Genomic DNA, 19,702 nt, shown 5'->3' with positions numbered 1-19,702 from the left:
AGAAGCAAGGGGAAAAAAAAAAAAAAAAAAAAAAAAAAAAAAATCTGAATTGATCACGTGGTCTTTGTCGCGCAGACTCAGTGCTTCCCAGCTGGCGGTTGGCAATACATCCGGAAGACAGATGGAATATAAACCAAACTAAACACGATTTCCCATGCTCGTAGACAACAGAGTTATAAAACTTGTGTAAATGGACAACTGATCCTCCAGCTCAAGTCCGACTTTTCACTTAAAGCTGATTTATAGTGGCGGAGAGTCTCAATGAGGAAACAGCGCAAGAAATAGACAAAGTCCCGAGTGGCAAGAGCAACAGAGCTCTACTTTAGCTACTGTTTATTCCATCCGAGCTAAAGCTACAGGAGAGAGGACACTTCTCACCTGCACACAAGGGGTAAGAGCTGAATTTTCTTATTCCCAAGTGCACGAATCTGACTTCTAACGGTATCAATGAAATCCTGCTGTCATGTTTTGTGTCTCCGGTGGTTAGCTGTTTAATGTCCTTGTTACTACCACAAGCGCCATCGGTACAGAGCCATCTTGTATGGATTCAGTCAAGCTTTCCCAGATGATTTTTTTTGTAAATTAACTCTCTTTACTTTACATGTTAAAAATTGTCATGCAAATGATATGTTTTCAACTTCTTAAGTTTTGTTTTCTAAAATAGCTCGCACTATCAGCTCCTGAGTTTCTGCATTTGTTTAAAGTGCAGGTGGGAGTTCGTTTAAAATGTGTAAAGGAATAAGCACTTGAAAAATATTGTGCTCATTTCAGCTCAGCTTTACTCAATTGTGCATTGTTGCTTGTTTTATGAAAAGTGGTGGGCATCTGTGAGTAAGACGTGACAGGCATTGGTTTTTACATCTTTATAAAGCCCTGAGTATCAATAGTAGCACTTTCCACAGTCATTACTCTTAATATTATAGAAGACACATATATTAAACATATTTGTACATTTAGATCAGTTGAAATCTCAAATTACACGTGTAGTGTTTTTAATTGTAGTTGTTTCGTGGTTAATTTTTATTTGTAATTTTGTTCATTGAAAAATATTCTTTGGGATTTAAATAATGGTTAAGTGAATGAAAATGAAAAATGATCATTCAATAAATCAATCAAATTTTATTTATATAGTGCCAAATCATAATAAAAGTTATCTCATGACACTTTACATATGGAGCCCGGTCAATACTAGACTCTTAAACCAATTTACAGAATTTACAGAAACCCAACAGAGTCCTCCAAGAGCAAACACCTGTGACTGGTGACAGTGGTGTGGAAAAACTTCCTTTTAACAGGCAGAACCTTGAGCAGACTCTGACTCCTGGAGAATGGCCATCTGCCTTGACCCAGTTGGGATTAAAGAGAGAGGGTAAAGGAAGAGAAAAAGAGAGAGAGGGAGACAAAGAGACTGGAGGAGAGGGGGAGAAAGTAAGGGGAGACACATGGATTGCAATTGATGCACAGATAATTGAACTTGAACTGTCAAAAAGTAGAGCTGGTGTTAGTATACAGGGGTTGGACAAAATAATGGAAACACCTTAAAAAATCAACAAAATATAATTTAATATGGTGTAGGTCCGCCTTTTGCGGCAATTACAGCCTCAGTTCTCCGAGGTATTGATTCATACAACTTGTGAATTGTTTCAAAGGAATTTTAAGCCATTCTCAGTTAGAATACCCTCAACTCTTTAGAGACGATGGCGGTGGAAATCGACGTCTTACTTGAATCTCTAAAACTGACCATAAATGCTCAATAATGTTGAGGTCTGGGGACTGTGCCGGCCATACGAGATGCTCAACTTCATTAGAATGTTCTCATGCCATTCTTAACAATTCTAGCTGTATGGATTGGGGCATTATCATCTTGAGGTGAAGGTGTTTCCATTATTTTGTCCAACCCCTGTAATTACCAATGACCAGAGCAAATGTCCATGACTGGTAATACTACTACTACAAATACAAGTATTAACAGTGGATGTACTACTACTACAAATAAAAGTATTTACAGTGGATGTACTACTACTACAACAGTTAGTGCTGATAGTAGTAAGATAGTTGTAAAAATTATGTTTGTTGTTTAGTCTGTAGATTTCCTTCTCTCTAAGATTTGAGTTTATTTACTCTGACAAATGTTATGGTTTGAATGAATGAATGGGAAATGGAAACAGATGAGAAAAAATGTATGTATTTAGTAAATCTGGAACCACTCATTTGAACTGTTCTTAATTTTAACATTTCCTTTCTTGGTCTAGGTCTGTGAAAGATTGAATCATGAGGTTAACAGGTTAGTTTTTTTATCATAGTCGAGTAAGAACTTATCATTTGTGGGTGGAGTTTCTGGAGTTATGAACAAGTATTTTTTGGCTTAACAGGTCCTTTGCGAGCTGTCGCAGTACTGCTGTTGGTTGGACTCACCTGGCTGTTGGCAAACACCTTATTTGGTGGAGAGAATGGTTCTGTCCGGCATTTTTTCAGTGGTAAGCAAGACCTTGTTTTGTTTTTTTCTTTTCTTTTTGACAAATCCAGAGATTGACTTTAACTGAATTTTAATTCACAGACACATATATCTGTTTACTATCACTGTGAATTAACCACATTCTTCTCTTTGTTAGGATCTGCTGCTTTTCTGTTTTGTGGTTACAATAACTGAAAGGGACTGAAAAATGTATAGACGAAGTGTGGATTTTTCACAATTTCATGACAGAATCTTGATCCAAAGGCCATTTGACAGCTAACAGATTCAGTGACAAACAAATAAAAGAAGATGTTTTTATTGCATCTCCTGAAGACAAGTTAGGTCTATTAGATATTTAAACAAACATTTTTTTTTCTTTTAGGTGGAGGCATGGAACCAACTCCAGGTATGAGTAAGAAAGTCTACAACATTACACGTCACTTATTGCTTCTGATAAAGTATCACCCTTATCTTCTTATCTTCTTTTTATTATGTGAACTAATGTATCATATATTTTAACAGAACCCCGTCCACGAAGATATAAATGTGGACTTTCAGCTCCCTGTCCTCCAAAGCATCTGGCTTTCCGCCTAGTGTCTGGTGCTGCCAACGTCATTGGGCCCAAAATCTGCCTGGAAGACAAGATGTGAGGATAGGAGCTTAACAGTTCCCCTCTGTTCATCTATGCCTTTGTCTTCCCTCCTGTCTCATTTCTGTTCTGTTGTTTCACAAGCTTTTTTTTTTCCCTCCTTGTGCCGTCATAACCAGGCATTCAAGTTTGTCAGGGCAGCTGCATGCAAGTATTATTTCAGTCTGTATCACCCCCATCTCTTTGATTTTGTCTTTGATTTTGGGCTTTTTATGTTTGTTGTATTTTATGTAGTGCCAGAAAGTGTGTCTAAATGTGTAGACAAAGGCCTGTTTGTCAGACAAAAGTCTTTCAAGTGCTTTAAAATCTTGTGTGTCTGTTTTGCAGGTTAGTGAGCAGTGTGAAGAACAATGTTGGCAGGGGATTGAACATAGCTTTAGTGAATGGTAAGACTCAAACAGATGCTGTTGTATTAATATTTTAGGATCTTGTTTTTGCTATTTTAATGCTTAACTGATTTTGCAGGGGTGACCGGAGAGCTCTTGGACACAAAAAACTTTGATATGTGGGCAGGAGGTAATAAATACCAGATACTAGTGTGTGTAGTATAGCTAGTAAAAGTAGGTCCATAAAAGCAATAAATCATAGTGTCTTGCTGTTTTGATGTTCTTTCTTAGATGTTTCTGACTTGTTGAAGTTTCTACGGCCGCTCCATGAAGGAACACTCGTATTTGTGGCTTCTTTTGATGATCCAGCTACAAAGTAAGTCCCTGATCAGTGCCATTCTAAAACCTCTCTGTTTTGCCTCGAAGGCACCTCAAAATAATTTTCACTGATAATTCGTTCTCTCTCTTTTTTTTTTCTTTTTTTAAGTCATTGGTATTTCATGGTGTAATTGAAATCATTTTCCACATCTGGCATTACTACATTTAATATCATAGCTATTGTATGAGCCAAGTCAGCTAATTTAAACCAACAGCTGGAACTTATCAGTTCTGTCATGCTTACAATAACAATAATGCAATATTATTTTTAGTTTTACTAGCTTGTTAACTGTTAAACAGCATAAGGCTGTAATATGAAGTGAGTTTATTAACCTGACATCATTCAATAATGCCACACACAGAAGTTAATTAATAGAAATACAAATCCTTAAATGGGGCAATGGAGGCTGAAAAGCAAATGTGCAGACCTATATGTGGTGTCATTGATCTGTTATGTGTGAAGCAAAAGGTCCAACTGCCATTTAAGGGAATGAGCAGTGCAGTGAGGAAGATGAAATGACATCTAGGTCTAGTCACAACTTTTTCATTAGTTGCTATGAATACTTGGTGACTGGAGGATAATGCAATAGGTTTGATCTCTTGGTGCCAAAAGTGTTAAAAACCTGTTTAATTGTAAATACAGCTCTTTAAGAGTCACATTCTGAGAACTGTCATAGCCTGCTATTCAATTCTACGAATTTCTAAAAACCAGCATCTTGCTGTTTAGAAGAACAGCCAACCTATAAAATATACATAAGCCTGGGGACTCCTATCTCTTTTTATAGGTTGAATGATGAGTCTCGGCGACTCTTTGAGGAACTCGGGAGCACAGCAGGAAGGAGTTGGCCTTCAGAGACAGCTGGGGTATTTGTTGGAGCCAAAGGCATCGAGAATAAAAGTCCATTTGAGCAGGTATGTCGGTGTGACTGAACAAGTACTGATTGTCAAATGACTGCTCCTGCAAATATAACTTGCAGTAAACATTTCTGAAAATATTTCTGTGTTCCTGCTTGCCTACTATGTAAGTTAACAGTCAGTTCTTAATATTAAATAGTTACAACGTGTCTTAGTTGAAATCAGATGGAAATGTGTTATAGGAAACAGATTTTCTAAGGTACTGAAAAAATGCAATGTAACGGTTGGACTGTCACATGCTCATCTTGTTCCCCCTCAGTGCCTCATTAACTTAGACATGCACACCACCTAATTCCTTTTGTTGGTTATCATCTGTCTTATTATCTGATTTAGTTTCAAATACTACACATTTTACATACATAAAAACCATTCTGTTTTCATTCCTTACATGAAGTTGTGTAAGAGTCTGTTTTGTGCTTGGAGTCAGTCATTTGTTGACATTAGCTAATTCCATTGCTGAGCTAATGACTTTCGTCAGTTACAGAAATTATTTAGTTCAGCCAATGTTTAGCAAACCATTGGAATCAGCAGAATAGGGTACAGTTAATATCAGTAAATGGAGATTTTGAGGGAAAACAAAGGCTGAAAACATTATGTTTATGTTTATGTTTACGCATTTGGCAGACACTTTTTTCCAAAGCGACTTACAGGGGAAAACCAATTAAATCACTCAATCAATCAAAATTTTATTTATATAGCGCCAGATCACAAAAAAAAGTTATCTCTTGACATTTTATATATAGAGTTGGTCAAAACCAGACTCTAAGTCAGTTTACAGAAACCCAACAGAATCCTCATTATCATCCTCATTAAAAAAAAGAAAAGAAAAAAAGAAATCAAACTCTTGAGTAATTTTTTTTTTATTGTTAGTTTAATGCTCCACAGTTAGTGATTAATTACTGTAAGGTAAATTGACACATGCATGATCTGTTTCTCAGTGTTGGAATGTTTTGGGTTGCAGGGATGGTTGACAAATTAATCATGCTTCATTTTTTTCTTGTTATTGTTATCTGTCTTTTTAAATCCACTATCCACCTCTTGTCTTAGTCACCTCCATACATAATAACAGCCACAATACACAGCCACATATAGTTATTTTATGGTGAAATCTCACTTCATCATAACCTTAATGAGTAACAGTCATATTCACTGAGAACCAGACTAAAACATAAGATCCTTGCCTGATTTCTGACATTAGTCCTGTTTGCCTCTGGCTGGTCCCTTTAGCGAATGAAGAACAGTAAGAGCAGCAACAAATACGAAGGCTGGCCAGAGTCTCTAGAGATGGATGGTTGCATTCCCCTTCGGCCTCCCCTAGAAGCGTAACTGCCTCGTATGCAGGAAAGTGGAGGAGCAGCAGCAGCAGCCGTGGATCCAAATGACAGTTAGAAAGATGAGGAACTTCTGAATGATTATCCTTTCCACGTCTGGGACAGATTGTTCTCCCTCTCTCGGCAGAGGTTTGAGTCAACTGCAAAGACTGTTTAGACTTGATGCATTTAAAATTGCTGGAAACCTTCTGTGGATTTGTTGATGAAGCTTTGTGAGCCATTATGAGTTGAAGTGATGTTACAAAACAAATGGCAAAGTTTGTATGAGGTAAAGGAGGAACGTGAAAGGCCAAATGTCTGATGACCAAAGTGTAACAGTGACTAGTGAATGAATATAGCTGGAGTAGGTCTTCCCAAGCCAATGTAGATATTTTCCTCCGTCTGTAGGGTGTTGATAATTAATCATGAAGCACTAAATGCTTGAATTATATTTCTTGTTCGGCTGACAAAAAAACACACCTTTTGAGACATGAAGACACTGGGAAACCTAATCTACATCAGTTAAGTAAAACTTTGGCACTACTTTTGAGCTAATACTTTTAAAGACACATTAAATGTCCGCCACAGCACCTATCGATAGCCAGATTTTATATTTATGGTAAATATATTTTATCCTGTGATGATATTTATTGATATTACACATAGTGTTCATTAGTATTTCTTTTCCTTAGAACTTGATGCCATTGTTGCCTGTGTTTACAAATTTATTTTCAATCATTTCTGGTCAGTTTAGTGTAAAGCCTTTTCCAATGATGAAATGTATTTATTTTACCAGAAATGTCACATAACTCATTGTATGAGATCATCCGAACACTGCCCGCTCTAGGTTTTAATATTGTCTCAGGCCTGCAAACCTTTTCAAGTGAGTGATTTGTTTGAACCTCAGTGTGTGTTTGTGTAATGTTTTTAATGTTGAATGTATCCACCAGGCGTCATGCAAGCCTTACATGTATGAAGTGTTTAGGTGTATAGAAATTATTATATTAATATTATTTTATATTATGATTAGAAGTCCATTTAAGCCACCTTTGTCTATACTATGTTGTGTTAACTGTAAAGATTTTTTTCTACAAAGCACTTATGTCCGTGTTTTGTATCGTGACAATGCTAATAAAGACGTCCAAATATTTATTTATTTTTTAGATTTTCTTGGTTCACCAGTTGCCTTGAGTCAGCATGCCTACATGAAGGAGCTCACAAGAGGGCGACAAAAGTCCAAGTCTCACCGGGGTTATTCAGTTCATTCTGCTCAAGGCATCTTCCTCATTTAGCATATGCCGAGGTGAAGATTAAATCCGAGGACTGAATGGAAATGAATTCTGATTTGACGGTGAATTCCGTGACAATGCAGATTCAGACTGCTCGGTTGGCAGGAGCATAACCCTGACAAACACCATCTATTTCACTGTTTCAGTCAAATGTGTAATGGGATATTCACGTGTCGTCAGAAAAATCGTAATTTTAAGTTTCTGTTTACTGATGAGTAATTCTAAATAGCTTGTCCCCATGTTTCAAGAGGGAAATAAAAACCGCAGTCCTCAAATAGTGCTCTAATTATTGTTAGGGTCAGAGTTTATCAAAAATAATAAATAAATGAAAAATAATAGTATATACAGTATGTGGCAATATATTAACTCCAGATCCACTTTACCACATTAACATTTTTCATGACAGAGTTTCCATGATTAAACTCAATTCCCAATAAACACTGAAATGCATAAAGGATCTAGTATTCACCTCAAACTACTACATTTATATTCATTTATCAGTTGTGATCCTTACATTTTAACTTTCATCACCAGTTCCAGAAAATTTAATTACTTAAACTCCAAGATACATGAAAGAAAAATGTGAACACTGGTCCCTAAAATGAACTGTCCAATTCCATTGATGTTTGCTTGCAAAAAATGTATATTTGTTAAAAAGTAATTTCATTCATTCTTTGTGTTGACCACTTAGTCCTCCGGAGAGTGGCGGGGGTGCTGGAGACTATTCCAGCTACCATCGGGCAAAGACGGAGTACACCCTGGACATGTTTCCAGTTGATTACAGGGCCACTAATTTATAAATATAAAAACAAATAATAAATCTAAAATCTATTTCCAAATGTAGCTGAAAACAAAGACATTAGACACAAAAAACATAAATGCATCACATAAATTACAACCAATATGCATGGCTGAGTTATGGATGAATACAATTATTTGGCCATTACAAGTGTGATTATGCACTACATTGGTTTGAAAAAATGTATAAATGAATGAATAAATCATGAAATAAAGCAAACACTGGCTTGGTTATAGTTAGGTGCTAGGAGCAGGTAACTTTATGAAGACTCAAGAGGACTACTGCCAAAAAAAAAAGTATAATTGTATGGTTAAAATGTTTGGTCAACATGTTAACATGTTAATTACACTCTGGTTTCAAAGTATATTTAGTTTTTTATGTATAGTTAATCTGTTAATTCAAAAGCCCAAACCAAGGATATTAGACACTGAAATACACACAAACATTTGGGAACTTTACAGTCAACAATTACATGTTGTCCTGAAACCCAGCAATGCATTTTTGTTCCCTGTAGTGGACAAGAGTTTCACAGCTTCACTAAACAAACAAACAAACAAACAAACAAACAAAAAAGTCAACTGCAGAGAACATTCAAATAAAATAAAATAATAAAATAATGATCTATCTGGAAAAAACAAACAAAACAAAACTGTTGCATCATGCTGTTTCCAATCAATTTTAATGTAGAATAGAATAGAATAGAATAGAATAGAATTCATTTGCCATTTGCACAGATACATAGCAGTATAGGCGCATTGGAATTCTTGTGTGTTTCCCTGAGTCAGAAAAGGGAGCTTGAACAAAAAGTAAAGATATAACAAAAGAACAGGCAGATACAACACATAAAACATAGCTAAACCTACTAGAAAACAGTTATTGCACTTTCAGCTCGGATGCACATTTGAAACATTTGTAACAGTATAGTATTATATAAAAAGGGGGTAATAGTAATGATAACAAGTGTCCTGAGAGGTAAACAAGTTTGAATTAAAAAAAAAAAAAAAAAAGTACTGTGACGTATAGCAGGTTATTACACATTGAAATTAAAGTACTAGGAGGTGGATCAGAATATTGCATAAAAAAAAGCCGAAACGTTTAGGTACTTAGATTTTTGCTCTTGCCACAGACATGGAGTCATATGTATTTGCACTTTATGACTGATAGAAATAAAACTACTTGTGGACGTTTATAAACTGGGTGATACAGTGTTTTTTTGGCGGACGATCGGTTATTGCTTTGAACCTGAAGCACGTGAACGCAGCATTAAAACCATGCAACAACCCGTGGATGAAAACACGCCACAACTCCGCCCCCTTGTGGCCGAATGGCATCACTGCCGTGTTGTTCGTCCCGAGGATGAGGATGATGATGATGAAGATGATGATGATGAACCCCGTGGGCAAGTGAGAACGGCAGGCAGAGCGCGCTACTACACACCGAGAACCTGCTGAAGGCCGTTGGAGTCACGCGCTGTAAATTATGTACATAAGTTACTGATAATTTTCGGATACACATGAATGGTCGGTGTTCCAACTTGAAGCCGACAAGCCGAGGAGCGGCTGTGGAAATGTGTGAACCCACGGCTGGCATCGTCTGAACCGGAGCACGTACACCAAGTACTCTGCCTGTCTCTCCCAGACCGAGGCTCGACGACTCCGGGGGGATTTTCGAGCGGACAACGCCGCGGCACAAAGCCCACCATATACTGAGAAAACAAACACAGGGAGCAGAATTTTTTTTTTCTACAGAGCCTTTTATAATGTATTTTTTCAGTGGGTATAACATAATTTTGTGAGAAAAAACCCCAGTGTAAATACCGTGCAATATATGGTTTGTAAATAGCTATAGAATAACAGAGCAGAGCTGTGTTTAAGCTAGCTGTATGGACTGAACAGCTCGGCTTTTTCACTAAATTCATCGCTGGAACGACGGAGTGCGATGCTACATTTAGGTGAGTGATGTTTTGTTGTTGTTTTCAGTTCCCCTGCAAAGGTTAATGCTTGAAATTCCTAAAGACTAATCCAAAATCGGACAACATAACCCTAACTATTAGCCGGTTTAAATCACTACTCCAGTGCTTATTAGAACATAATTATCCTCGTGCATGTGCTGCTGATAATGGACAAATACATTTCAAGTCAAGTGCTGACCTGCGGGCACACTCACTGATAGGCCCACATGATGTGTGGACATGACCTGGATGTACCGAGGGCTCTATAGGCCACAGGGATTTAGAGATTTTGATTTCTGATGGTGTCAGTCATGTTAGTCACTCTATCACTTAGCTCATGTCCTGTATGGTGATTATACCTTATGTATGTCTGTAGTCAGCTGAGCCTCCTGTCAGCCAATCACTGGAGCCTGCTTCATGGTTTTGTCACATCTAGGCAGCAGTGTGTTGTATATGCTCTAGCCTATAAATAACATACACAATTGCGTTTTACTTCAGAGCTAGTGAGCACTAGACTCACATCATAGAGCCATTACCTTTGTATAATTAAAATATATATATATATATCACCACAGCAATTTCACATGCACACATTTATGTTTACTTAATCTGTTCATCTGCACATATAAAGACAGAGATACAGCAAGGATTTAGAAAGGTTTGTGCAGGGGGTTAGAACAGATACAGATGAACTTCATTTATCCCCAGGGATTAAATTCACTTTCTTAGTCAGCTCATTAAAATAAAAATAAAAAAAATGAATCATAAGACTGACGAGTCCAATTATAATAGTGTTAAACATGTTAAAAGAAAGAATGAATGAATCATTAATAGTCAGAAGTTAGGTCTTGCTGAGGCTGGGTTCTGAACTTCAGTGTTTTTCTGGCATTGACCAAATTACATAGAATATGTTGAGAACAAACTAAATTCAGTGCCTAAGCAGTAAAACTCACCAGTACCTCATATGATGTTATGTTAAAAGACAACTTTAAGTTGTCACAAATGGGTCCATTTTTGTGCTATTAAACTGCTTTCAGTGGAAAATACCAAACTGACGAAACATAAGACTAAAGAGTTGTACTGTAATGTGTACTGTAATCTTGTTTTTATTACAATGAAAAAATGATATAAAAGTTTTGTGTTGAATTAATAAATAATACCCAACCATGTAAGTGACTGGAAAGATAGCAGTATAAATATCAATAATCTTACTGAATAAGATCAAATTGATTAATTCAATAGAATTTCAAAACAATGTAGTCACAAAATGTGTAGTATGCGTTACATAGAAGATCATGTTTGCAAAGTAAGATCCATTACAATGAAATCCATAAAGGTTTTAAATCTGTGTTAATTTGACTGTTGCATCCAAACCCATCAATACTTGGCTCTTTAATCAATGTATATGGGATCTATAAGTATCTGTAATGTCAAACATGCACTACTCTGTATTGATTTTTTTAGACATATATTAAAACATGTAATGTCTCCTCAGAGAAGATGCTTCTTCCCCTAAACAAAGTCATTATCTGTTGAACTGCTGAGGCCAACTCTTGGCTGATCTCTGAGTACTTTGCCATGAATCCATAGAGATTTGGCACATTTACTTGAGTAACAACGGGCTCAAATGATATAATCAGCAGGAGAAAGCCACTTTAATAACGTGTAATCTTGATTTTTCATTGGCTGATTAAGGAGCCTCTCACCTGGATTAGACGAAGCCTTCAGTATGGGATGGCTCTCCTCACTGAGGGAAATGAAAGAGAACAAAAAGAAGGGGGGGTTAGATAACACATATTCTCTCCCTCTGTCTCTCTGTCTTTTTCTCTGTCAGTGAACAGTACTCTGTGTGTGCTACCTACACTGCACTCTCCCATGCTTGACCTGGATTGGACAAAAGTCCTTGTTGTGTTTTCAGACTTGAGTTTCCCTAATGGGATGAGAACAATCCCTGTGTGTTTGATTCTCTCTCATGGCCAGCATTTGATATTTTCAGCCAATTTCAAAATACCACCTAGACTGATGAAGCATGGGGAAGAACACGTGTAGATGCAACCTGTCAAACCAAGGATTAGGAGTAACAATAACACACTGACTCCTTTTTTCATTTTTTTTTTTTTTTTATCCTTAAGACCTTCGCCACGTGTTCAATTTGTTGTGTTTGCTGATCTGTTTTCTCTTGCTTTGCATATTGCATAGTGTTTGCCCTGCATTGCAATTAATTGTAATTCTACCACACAATCACAGCCTGAGCCTAACCGCCTCCCGTTCTCCAGTCTGACAGCTGCATAGACAACTTCGTTTTGAAGTTTTACACCTGACAATTACAGCGATGTGTCCTGGTGTGACTGTCTGACACAAGTAGTTCCTGTTGTTCCTTATTATTAATTGTTAAACAGAACAGAACATGTCACGAAAGTAACACATCCATATTGTAAAAATAAATGTGTACCTTTCCTGCATTGTTGTTCTGACTTGAACACACATGTACTGTATTTCCTCATATTTACTCAAATATCAGCCAAGGTGTTTATTTACCTCAGCTGTAGAAGATACCAGGCCTTTATTTGAGGGAGGCTTTTATTGGAGGCAGGCCTTTATTTCTTATTTCCTCTGTTTGATGAGTGCAAATTGTCCTATTCTGATATGCTCCCATTTGTAGTGTTAAGAGTAATGCATTACACTTTCCTGCAAACACCATAACTCCCTCATTTGTCTCAAAGTAAAAGCTGTCAAGTGTTTCCGTGGATAGAAACCATTCATTAGTTAACATTGATTTCATTACTTAAATGTTTTCTTTTTGCAAAATTTCAGTTTCATTGAACTATCAGACACACACGTGCAGTGACTGAAACTGGACAATAATACTTAAGATGAGTAACTAAAAAAATAGCTGGATTGTATTGCTGAATGTATTAAATTAAATTAAACGTGAGAAGTGTACATTGGGTTAGTCAGTCTATGCCAGGGGTGTCCAATCCTGATCCTCAAGGGCCAGTATCCTGCGTGTTTTAGATGTATCCCTCTTCCAACACACCTGATTCAAATGAATCAAGCTCTGCAGAAGAGTGATAACAACCGTCAGGTGTACTGGAAGAAGGAAACATCTAAAACATACAGGATACCAGCCCTTGAGGACCAGGATTGGACACCCCTGGTCTAAGCAAATGTAGGTTATCTCAAGTTACATAGAGCTCACTCCAGGATTGAAAGCCTTGCAGTACACAGCATATTTTGAGACTTTACTCTCTAGTTCTGTTCTATTTCCCGGACATTTCTCAGTTAGTGATCAAGGGACATGACTACATACAAGTGAGAGTCAAAAAAGTTCTCAGACAATGTAACATAAAGTTTATTATATGTATGTATGTATTTATTTATTTGACAGACCTCTTTGAATTGAATTTCACAGGTCCAGCGGCTCCTTTTGGAAGCCACCCTTTTGATAGAATTTTGTTCTCTGGGTCAAACTGGTAGATCCAAGTTTCATCCCCAGTGACACAGTGCTCGTCTGAGCAGTTTTTGACTCTCCCTCATATAATGTAAATAAGTGCCAGGTAAAGTTTGTTAAAGCTTCAGTCCGTGATAGTTTTTTAACATCACTGGACAAAAATTCCTTCATTACATTTCAGCATATTGTAGTTCAAGAGGAAACAAGGCATCTGCTGCTCCTCTTGACTGTTGTTGGGCTGTAGAAAACAAACCCTGTGATGGAAGATTTTGTTTTTCTCATAGATTAATGTTAAGATTCATTCAGACATAAGCCACTTTTACACAGAGATCCTTTTTGCCACAATTGACTGATTTACACAGCCAAGCCAAAGGAGTAACACAGGTGAGACAGGCTGGACTTGACCTGCATTCCGGAATCAAAGGGGCAGTGACGCAGCGCAGCGTATAGTGTGACGTATACTCTTGCGCGTTGGGAATACCATAAGCATAGCATAGCATAGCTAACCTCTCCAGAGTCTTTCACCATTCCACAAATATTAGCATGGATATGGATCTTCACCTGAAGTGACAAAAGCTCGCGGATCTCTGCGTCTCCCCGGTTCATCTTTCTGATATGTTTGTTTACTGCATACGGCCTGTGCTCATTTTTAAATCCCCCTGGCGCGGGGGTCGCACATGCAATATGCCATCAAAACGTCACACCTTGGTTGTGGAACGAGAGCTGTTTCTTTTACATAGCGTTCTGGAATCATGATTCCACCTTTTTCATGGCTCTGTTACTACCTCCAGAGGCATATGAAGGTGGGACCAAATGATCCCACCATTTCATTTACACAGATGACGTTCCAAAATAAAGGCGAAATATTCCCATAACAGAGGTGCAGTGTAAAAGGGGCTCTAGCCTCTTACACTAGTTCTGTCTGCATCGCTATGGTAATGTGGTAATGCTATGCAGTGCTTGTAGCAATATACACATGCTATGTATCCATGTAACTAGAAGAACTTCAGCTAACAGGTCAAATAAACCAGTCTTTGGACAGTGGAACACAACTCAAACAACGAGCATCTAAATGGGCAACTATTGGAAACAAGCTAACAGTCCAATACCAGCATGTCATGAATAGTTTCATAAAACAAAAGTCCAATGAGACAAACGTTGCACCACTAAGCTAACACTAAGCAGATCCAACTGTTTAAGTATTATTTCTGTACCACCAAAACTCACTGAACTGAATTAGGAAGCAATGATTACAAATTCTGCCTTGGCTGTCTTGGCTGTTTTCTGACCTTGATTTTATATGACTGAATCTTCTGCCATTAGTTAATTCATTGTTTTTTGTCAAACTGAAACGATTCCGACTGGGATCAAATGGAACTGGGTTTAACATGTTAACTCTGCTCTGTATCTTATTCGAGAAGCAACATGGCAGCTACCATAACTTTGATATTTTGGCTTTACTTTCCTGTAGTAGCATAAAACAGTGTCTTCATTATTAGTTCTTTAATTTGGACAGTGCGGAGAAGGAATCTGCAGAAGGGTACAGATTTCTTCCCCCTAATTTCAGCTCCTGCAGCTGTAAATGAAGCTTCACCAAACAAACACTGTGTTTGTTTTTACCTGCCGGTCTGCTTGACAGCTGAGTGGCAGAGTTCAGATGTAGACCTGTGATCTTCATAAAAGTTGAGTTTGATCTCCGGTCCATTTAACTTTTGGCCAGCAGCTCCCAGACCTTGTGCCACCTCTTTCTCGTCTCCCCACATCACAACAAAGCCTCCTCCTCCTCAGTAAATCTCTGTGGGAGCTATGTGGAATGGATAGAGTCAAGTGGAGCAGCAATAATGCACAGAAATAGTTTTTTGAAGAGAGGATTTTTAATCATAGCATGCCAAATACATGTCAAGAGTGTAATGAAAAACATAAAAGATTACTGTGGGAAAGTAAAATAAAATGTAATGATAAAAACAATCAAGTGAAGAGAAAATAATTCAAAATAAGAACATGCTATTCCCTTATCTGTTTCAACACTTTTTCAAACCATTATTTTCATATTGAGAATGAATGCTTCCTATACAGACTATTATAATGGATCCAACAGATCAGAATTCTCCATTTTTGTCTGTCATTAACATAGATGTTTTCTGAAGCCACTGACCTCAGTGGATCCAATTTTCATAATAAAAAACATCTTGTATCTGGCAAGCAAATGATCTTCTGGTAAATTTCAGAAATTGGATTACTCATGAGTAATTTGGGGGATAGAAGAAACATATTTTTTCAGGAGTTGCTCCTCAGTATAAATAAGCTCCATCTAATAGATCAGTTAAATCTTCGTCAAATGAGCTAGTGAGTCACACAGTGTTAGTCATAAGTAAGTGTATTTGTTTTCTTCTTGCCAAAATAGCAAAAATGCTGCTTCTTATTTCTCAAGGTTGACAGCTGCTTTTATTTTTGTTTTTAAAAATATATTATAGTCAAGAAAACCTGTATAGTTTTATGATTTTTTTCTGATAAAACAATCAAATGATAATACATACTTTCTGATATTTCTACTTTGAAGCCATTTTATAAATATTAACAACAGTTGTAGTTAATGTCTGCCAGTTCCATTTCATTTCATTCACAAATAATTTCAGTACAATCCAATGATAGAGAACATGACAGACATGTGAAATGGGACAGACGCCCTGATAAGCTGTCTGGAGCTTGTGAATAGAGGTCCAGACACTAAGTAAATAGTATTAAAAATATGTTTACCAACACATTATCCATGTGAATATAGATGTAACTAGTCAGCGTTGTGTTTGTTCTATGTTGAAAGATTTCGTAGTCTACTCCAGCTTCTACACAAGTAAAATAATGACACCAACAGGACGCCAGAGGTAATTAGCTTAGCTTGCAATACACAACGCTTTAACATACGGCAACTTATGACATGATATGACATGATATTAATAAGTCACAATCTTACATGAGTGTGAGCATCTAGAATTAACATATATAGGAGTAACATGAATACAGAGAAAACTATAAGAAACCATAGGATGCTTAGGGATAGTAACTAAATGAAAAAAACCTCTCCCAAAGGGGAAGCAGTGAAGGCAGCACAACAAAATGCAGTATATGTATGGAAAAAAAGACCATTGCTTTGTAACTGTGTATTTGAGTAAAAGTGAGCCTTTGTTTATTCTAGTATTAGCTAACAACATCTCTTCTGAAATCCCGATAAAAATATTATGATTTATTTGCAGAAAATAAGGAACTGGTCAAGATAATAAAAAGTCCTGTGAAGTATTTACAGATCTCGAATAATGCAAAGAAAACAAATGCATATTCCTTCTTAAACCACACTTAAATGCCCAGAGTCCATACAAAGTGTTCAGAAATCAGTATTTGCTGTAATGATCCTCAGCTTCCATGTGTCTTGATATGATCTGTTTGGTGCTTTGTGCTGCTCCTGGAGTCAAAAGGCAGCAGCTTGGTTTGTCTGATGACTTCTGACCATCATTCTCCCACTTGACCATGTACAAGAGGTTTTCAGTGTGCTTCAAGTGTGGCAATCTGAGTGGACTTAGAGATGTATATGAGGTACTACACAGGAGGAAATAAGGAGGGTCTTTAAACAGACACAGTTGAATTTAAAGACCCCGACAGTCTTGTGTAGGTAGAGATAAATAAATATCCCTGTTACATGGACAAATAGATAAATTCAAATCATGTTAAATGTAATTATGCATGGTCATAAAACAATGTTAAATCTTGACTCTTTTTTTCAGTGTTTTTTCACTATCATTTTTTTCTCTGATGAACTCAAGATAAATTAAGATTCAAAAGTAGTTAACTTTGTTAATCTGTATGCTGTTATCTGAGCTACACCAATAATTGCTTGGCTAATCTTGGTTTTGTGATTTAATTCTTCACATGAATCAAAAAGCTCTAGTATGCATTTAGTAACAGTCTTGTCTCTATATTTCTGTTCATATGGATTTCTCCTTTTGGCCTCATCCTGCAGAATGATATTAACAGGTTTGCAGCAAAACAAAGTCCTCCCTCAACCTGTTCTCCCTTGGACCTCTGCACCCAGTCTCTTTGGGACATTGGACATACCAATGGAAACTATTTCTATGCTAATGTAATCACATCAAGTTTTCAACCTTTTCCAACCACTAAAAGCATTCCTCCTCTCCTCTCCTCTCCTCTCCTCTCCTCTCCTCTCCTCCTCCTCTCCTCTCCTCTCCTCTCCTCTCCTCTCCTCTCCTCTCCTCTCCTCTCCTCTCCTCTCCTCTCCTCTCCTCTCCTCCTCCTCTCCTCTCCTCTCCTCTCCTCTCCTCTCCTCTCCTCTCTGTGCACAACTGTAGCTGCTTTTGTTCAAGCAGAAATTCAGCTATAGTCACTGCTTTCATTCACACAAACATTGGCACATATTTTATCAGGCAAAATCCCCCCCCCCAGCCCTCTTTTGTCTGTACCACCCCCCTCTCTTTATCTCCCTCTTGTTCTCTTTCAAACACACATTTTTCCCACCCCTTCTACTAGCCGGCCCCCCTCGCTCCATCTCTCCTTCCCTCTCCCTGTTTGAAACTCTGCTGTCCGCTTGCTCCCACCAGCTACAATCCCTTCCTGTCCCCCTCGCCACTTTTTATTCACTCTTTTCATCTACATGTCCCACTCAATTGCAAAAAAATGACGCTGTCTGCACGCGCACTCGTGCATGCACGTGCACACACACTGCACACTGGCTTCTCTGGCTCTTCCTTTGTCTGCCAGCCTAATTTTCAGCGGCTGTTTGGTTCCAGGGGATTTATGTGCATGCGCACCCCAGTAATGTAAGGACTGAAAAAACTACAGAGAGCACCTAAGTTTTAAATGTGCTTGTCGTGTTTAAGGTTAGTTTTGAAGACTAAATTATTCTCTCTTCTCCAAACTTTGTAGGCAGATAGTGCAGAATTCCATAAAAATAATGCTGGCCTCTATTGGATTTTGAGAAGAGAATAGGAATCACATCTTTGGCAATCATGAAGTGAAGGTGTCACAATAATTTTTGCTGTGCATTTCAGAAATGATTAAGCAGCTGCAGGTGTTCCCTCCCTGGAAAAGCCTCTCAGAAGCCGCAGGGCAGGCAGAGTTGCGCCACGTCAGATGTTCATTTCTCATGTGCTTTAGTACGGATGAAAAAACAATCAAGCAATGATTCTGACATGTGAACTTGATTTAATTTGTACACTTTGCTACTGAAGTGAGATGTCATCGTATCCACCGTGGTGTTGGTTTTGTTATCTTCATCTTTGGTTTACCACGTTTGCCCACTCTGCTTGGTCATTTGGCTGGTGTCAGGAAATTCCTCTCGGCATTCTTTCATTGAAATGGGACATGCGAGTGAGGGTTTGCATGTGATGTTGTGTGCCTGTGTGGGGTTTTGTCTGTGTATAAAACATAGAAAGGCTATGAGAGGGACAGAGGGAAAGAGTGAAACACAAAGTTTTCTCTTGCCTGCTGGTGTGTGTCTGGTATCTGCATGTGTGTTTGGGAGCGACTGGGCGGGTGTGAGAGACAGTGATGGGGTTGAACGTGTTTGATGTACTGTGATAACTCTGTCCGGTATGTGGCTTTCATGGGAACTCCTTGCCCTAGGGACAACGGCGAATAAGCTCCTGTTTAAAGGGCAACTTCCCTCTCTTTATCGCCTGTTGTCTTTTCCCTCTTTATGTTCCCCCACATCCTGTTAGCCTTTACCTTTTTAGGCTCACTGTACATAACAGTACATAACCCACTGTGTCACCAAATCTCTGCAAGCATTATTTCACTTACAGTCCATGTATATGACATCTTACAGCGGAGTTTTACGAGGTAATTCAAGCATATTCTTAGAATTTATTAAACTTGATTGATTGATTTGGATTGTTGGAATTAACTTGTGACAGACATCATCTGGTTGTTTTATCTACATATATTAATATATTTTGTCCTTATATCTTTATTATAGTATTAGCCTATTGATTAATTGATGAAACAGGAGACTTGCAGGAATATAGAAAACTAAGGATGTAATACATAGGTGCATTGAGAATTGTTGTACACTTGAATCATTGAAAGGTAACTCCAAATCTAACTTTGACACCTCTAATGAATTAAAGCCATATCAGAACGTTTATGTTCACATGCACTTATTGTTATCCTCA

At 37.8% G+C, this 19,702-nt stretch overlaps 2 protein-coding genes across 3 annotated transcripts in view; both read left to right on the top strand.

Moving 5' to 3' along the window:
• Positions 1–85: 85 nt before the first annotated feature.
• fam3a (FAM3 metabolism regulating signaling molecule A) lies at positions 86–7,185 on the top strand. 2 transcript variants are annotated; one of them, XM_030139365.1, is made up of 10 exons: positions 86–391; positions 2,253–2,284; positions 2,373–2,477; positions 2,838–2,861; positions 2,978–3,101; positions 3,432–3,490; positions 3,570–3,620; positions 3,722–3,806; positions 4,594–4,720; positions 5,951–7,185. In XM_030139365.1, the coding sequence occupies exons 2-10, from the start codon at positions 2,272–2,274 to the stop codon at positions 6,047–6,049; spliced, it is 687 nt and encodes a 228-aa protein (XP_029995225.1). In that variant the 5' UTR covers positions 86–391; positions 2,253–2,271; the 3' UTR covers positions 6,050–7,185. The 2 variants fall into 2 exon arrangements, with proteins under 2 accessions (XP_029995225.1, XP_029995226.1); XM_030139366.1 differs by lacking the exons at positions 86–391; positions 2,253–2,284 and adding an exon at positions 3,224–3,270.
• Positions 7,186–9,512: 2,327 nt separating this feature from the next.
• Positions 9,513–19,702, top strand: part of wnk3 (WNK lysine deficient protein kinase 3) — a 46,488-nt gene continuing 36,298 nt past the window's right edge. Inside the window, exon 1 of the mRNA XM_030138819.1 lies at positions 9,513–10,072. The gene's annotated coding sequence lies outside the window, so the exon portion shown is untranslated. The remainder of the gene's footprint in view (positions 10,073–19,702) is intronic.

This window comes from Sphaeramia orbicularis, chromosome 7 (assembly GCF_902148855.1).
Source record: "Sphaeramia orbicularis chromosome 7, fSphaOr1.1, whole genome shotgun sequence".
Taxonomy (NCBI): domain Eukaryota; kingdom Metazoa; phylum Chordata; class Actinopteri; order Kurtiformes; family Apogonidae; genus Sphaeramia; species Sphaeramia orbicularis.
Note: the sequence above shows the minus strand (reverse complement) of the source record. Positions and strands in the feature narration are given on the sequence as shown.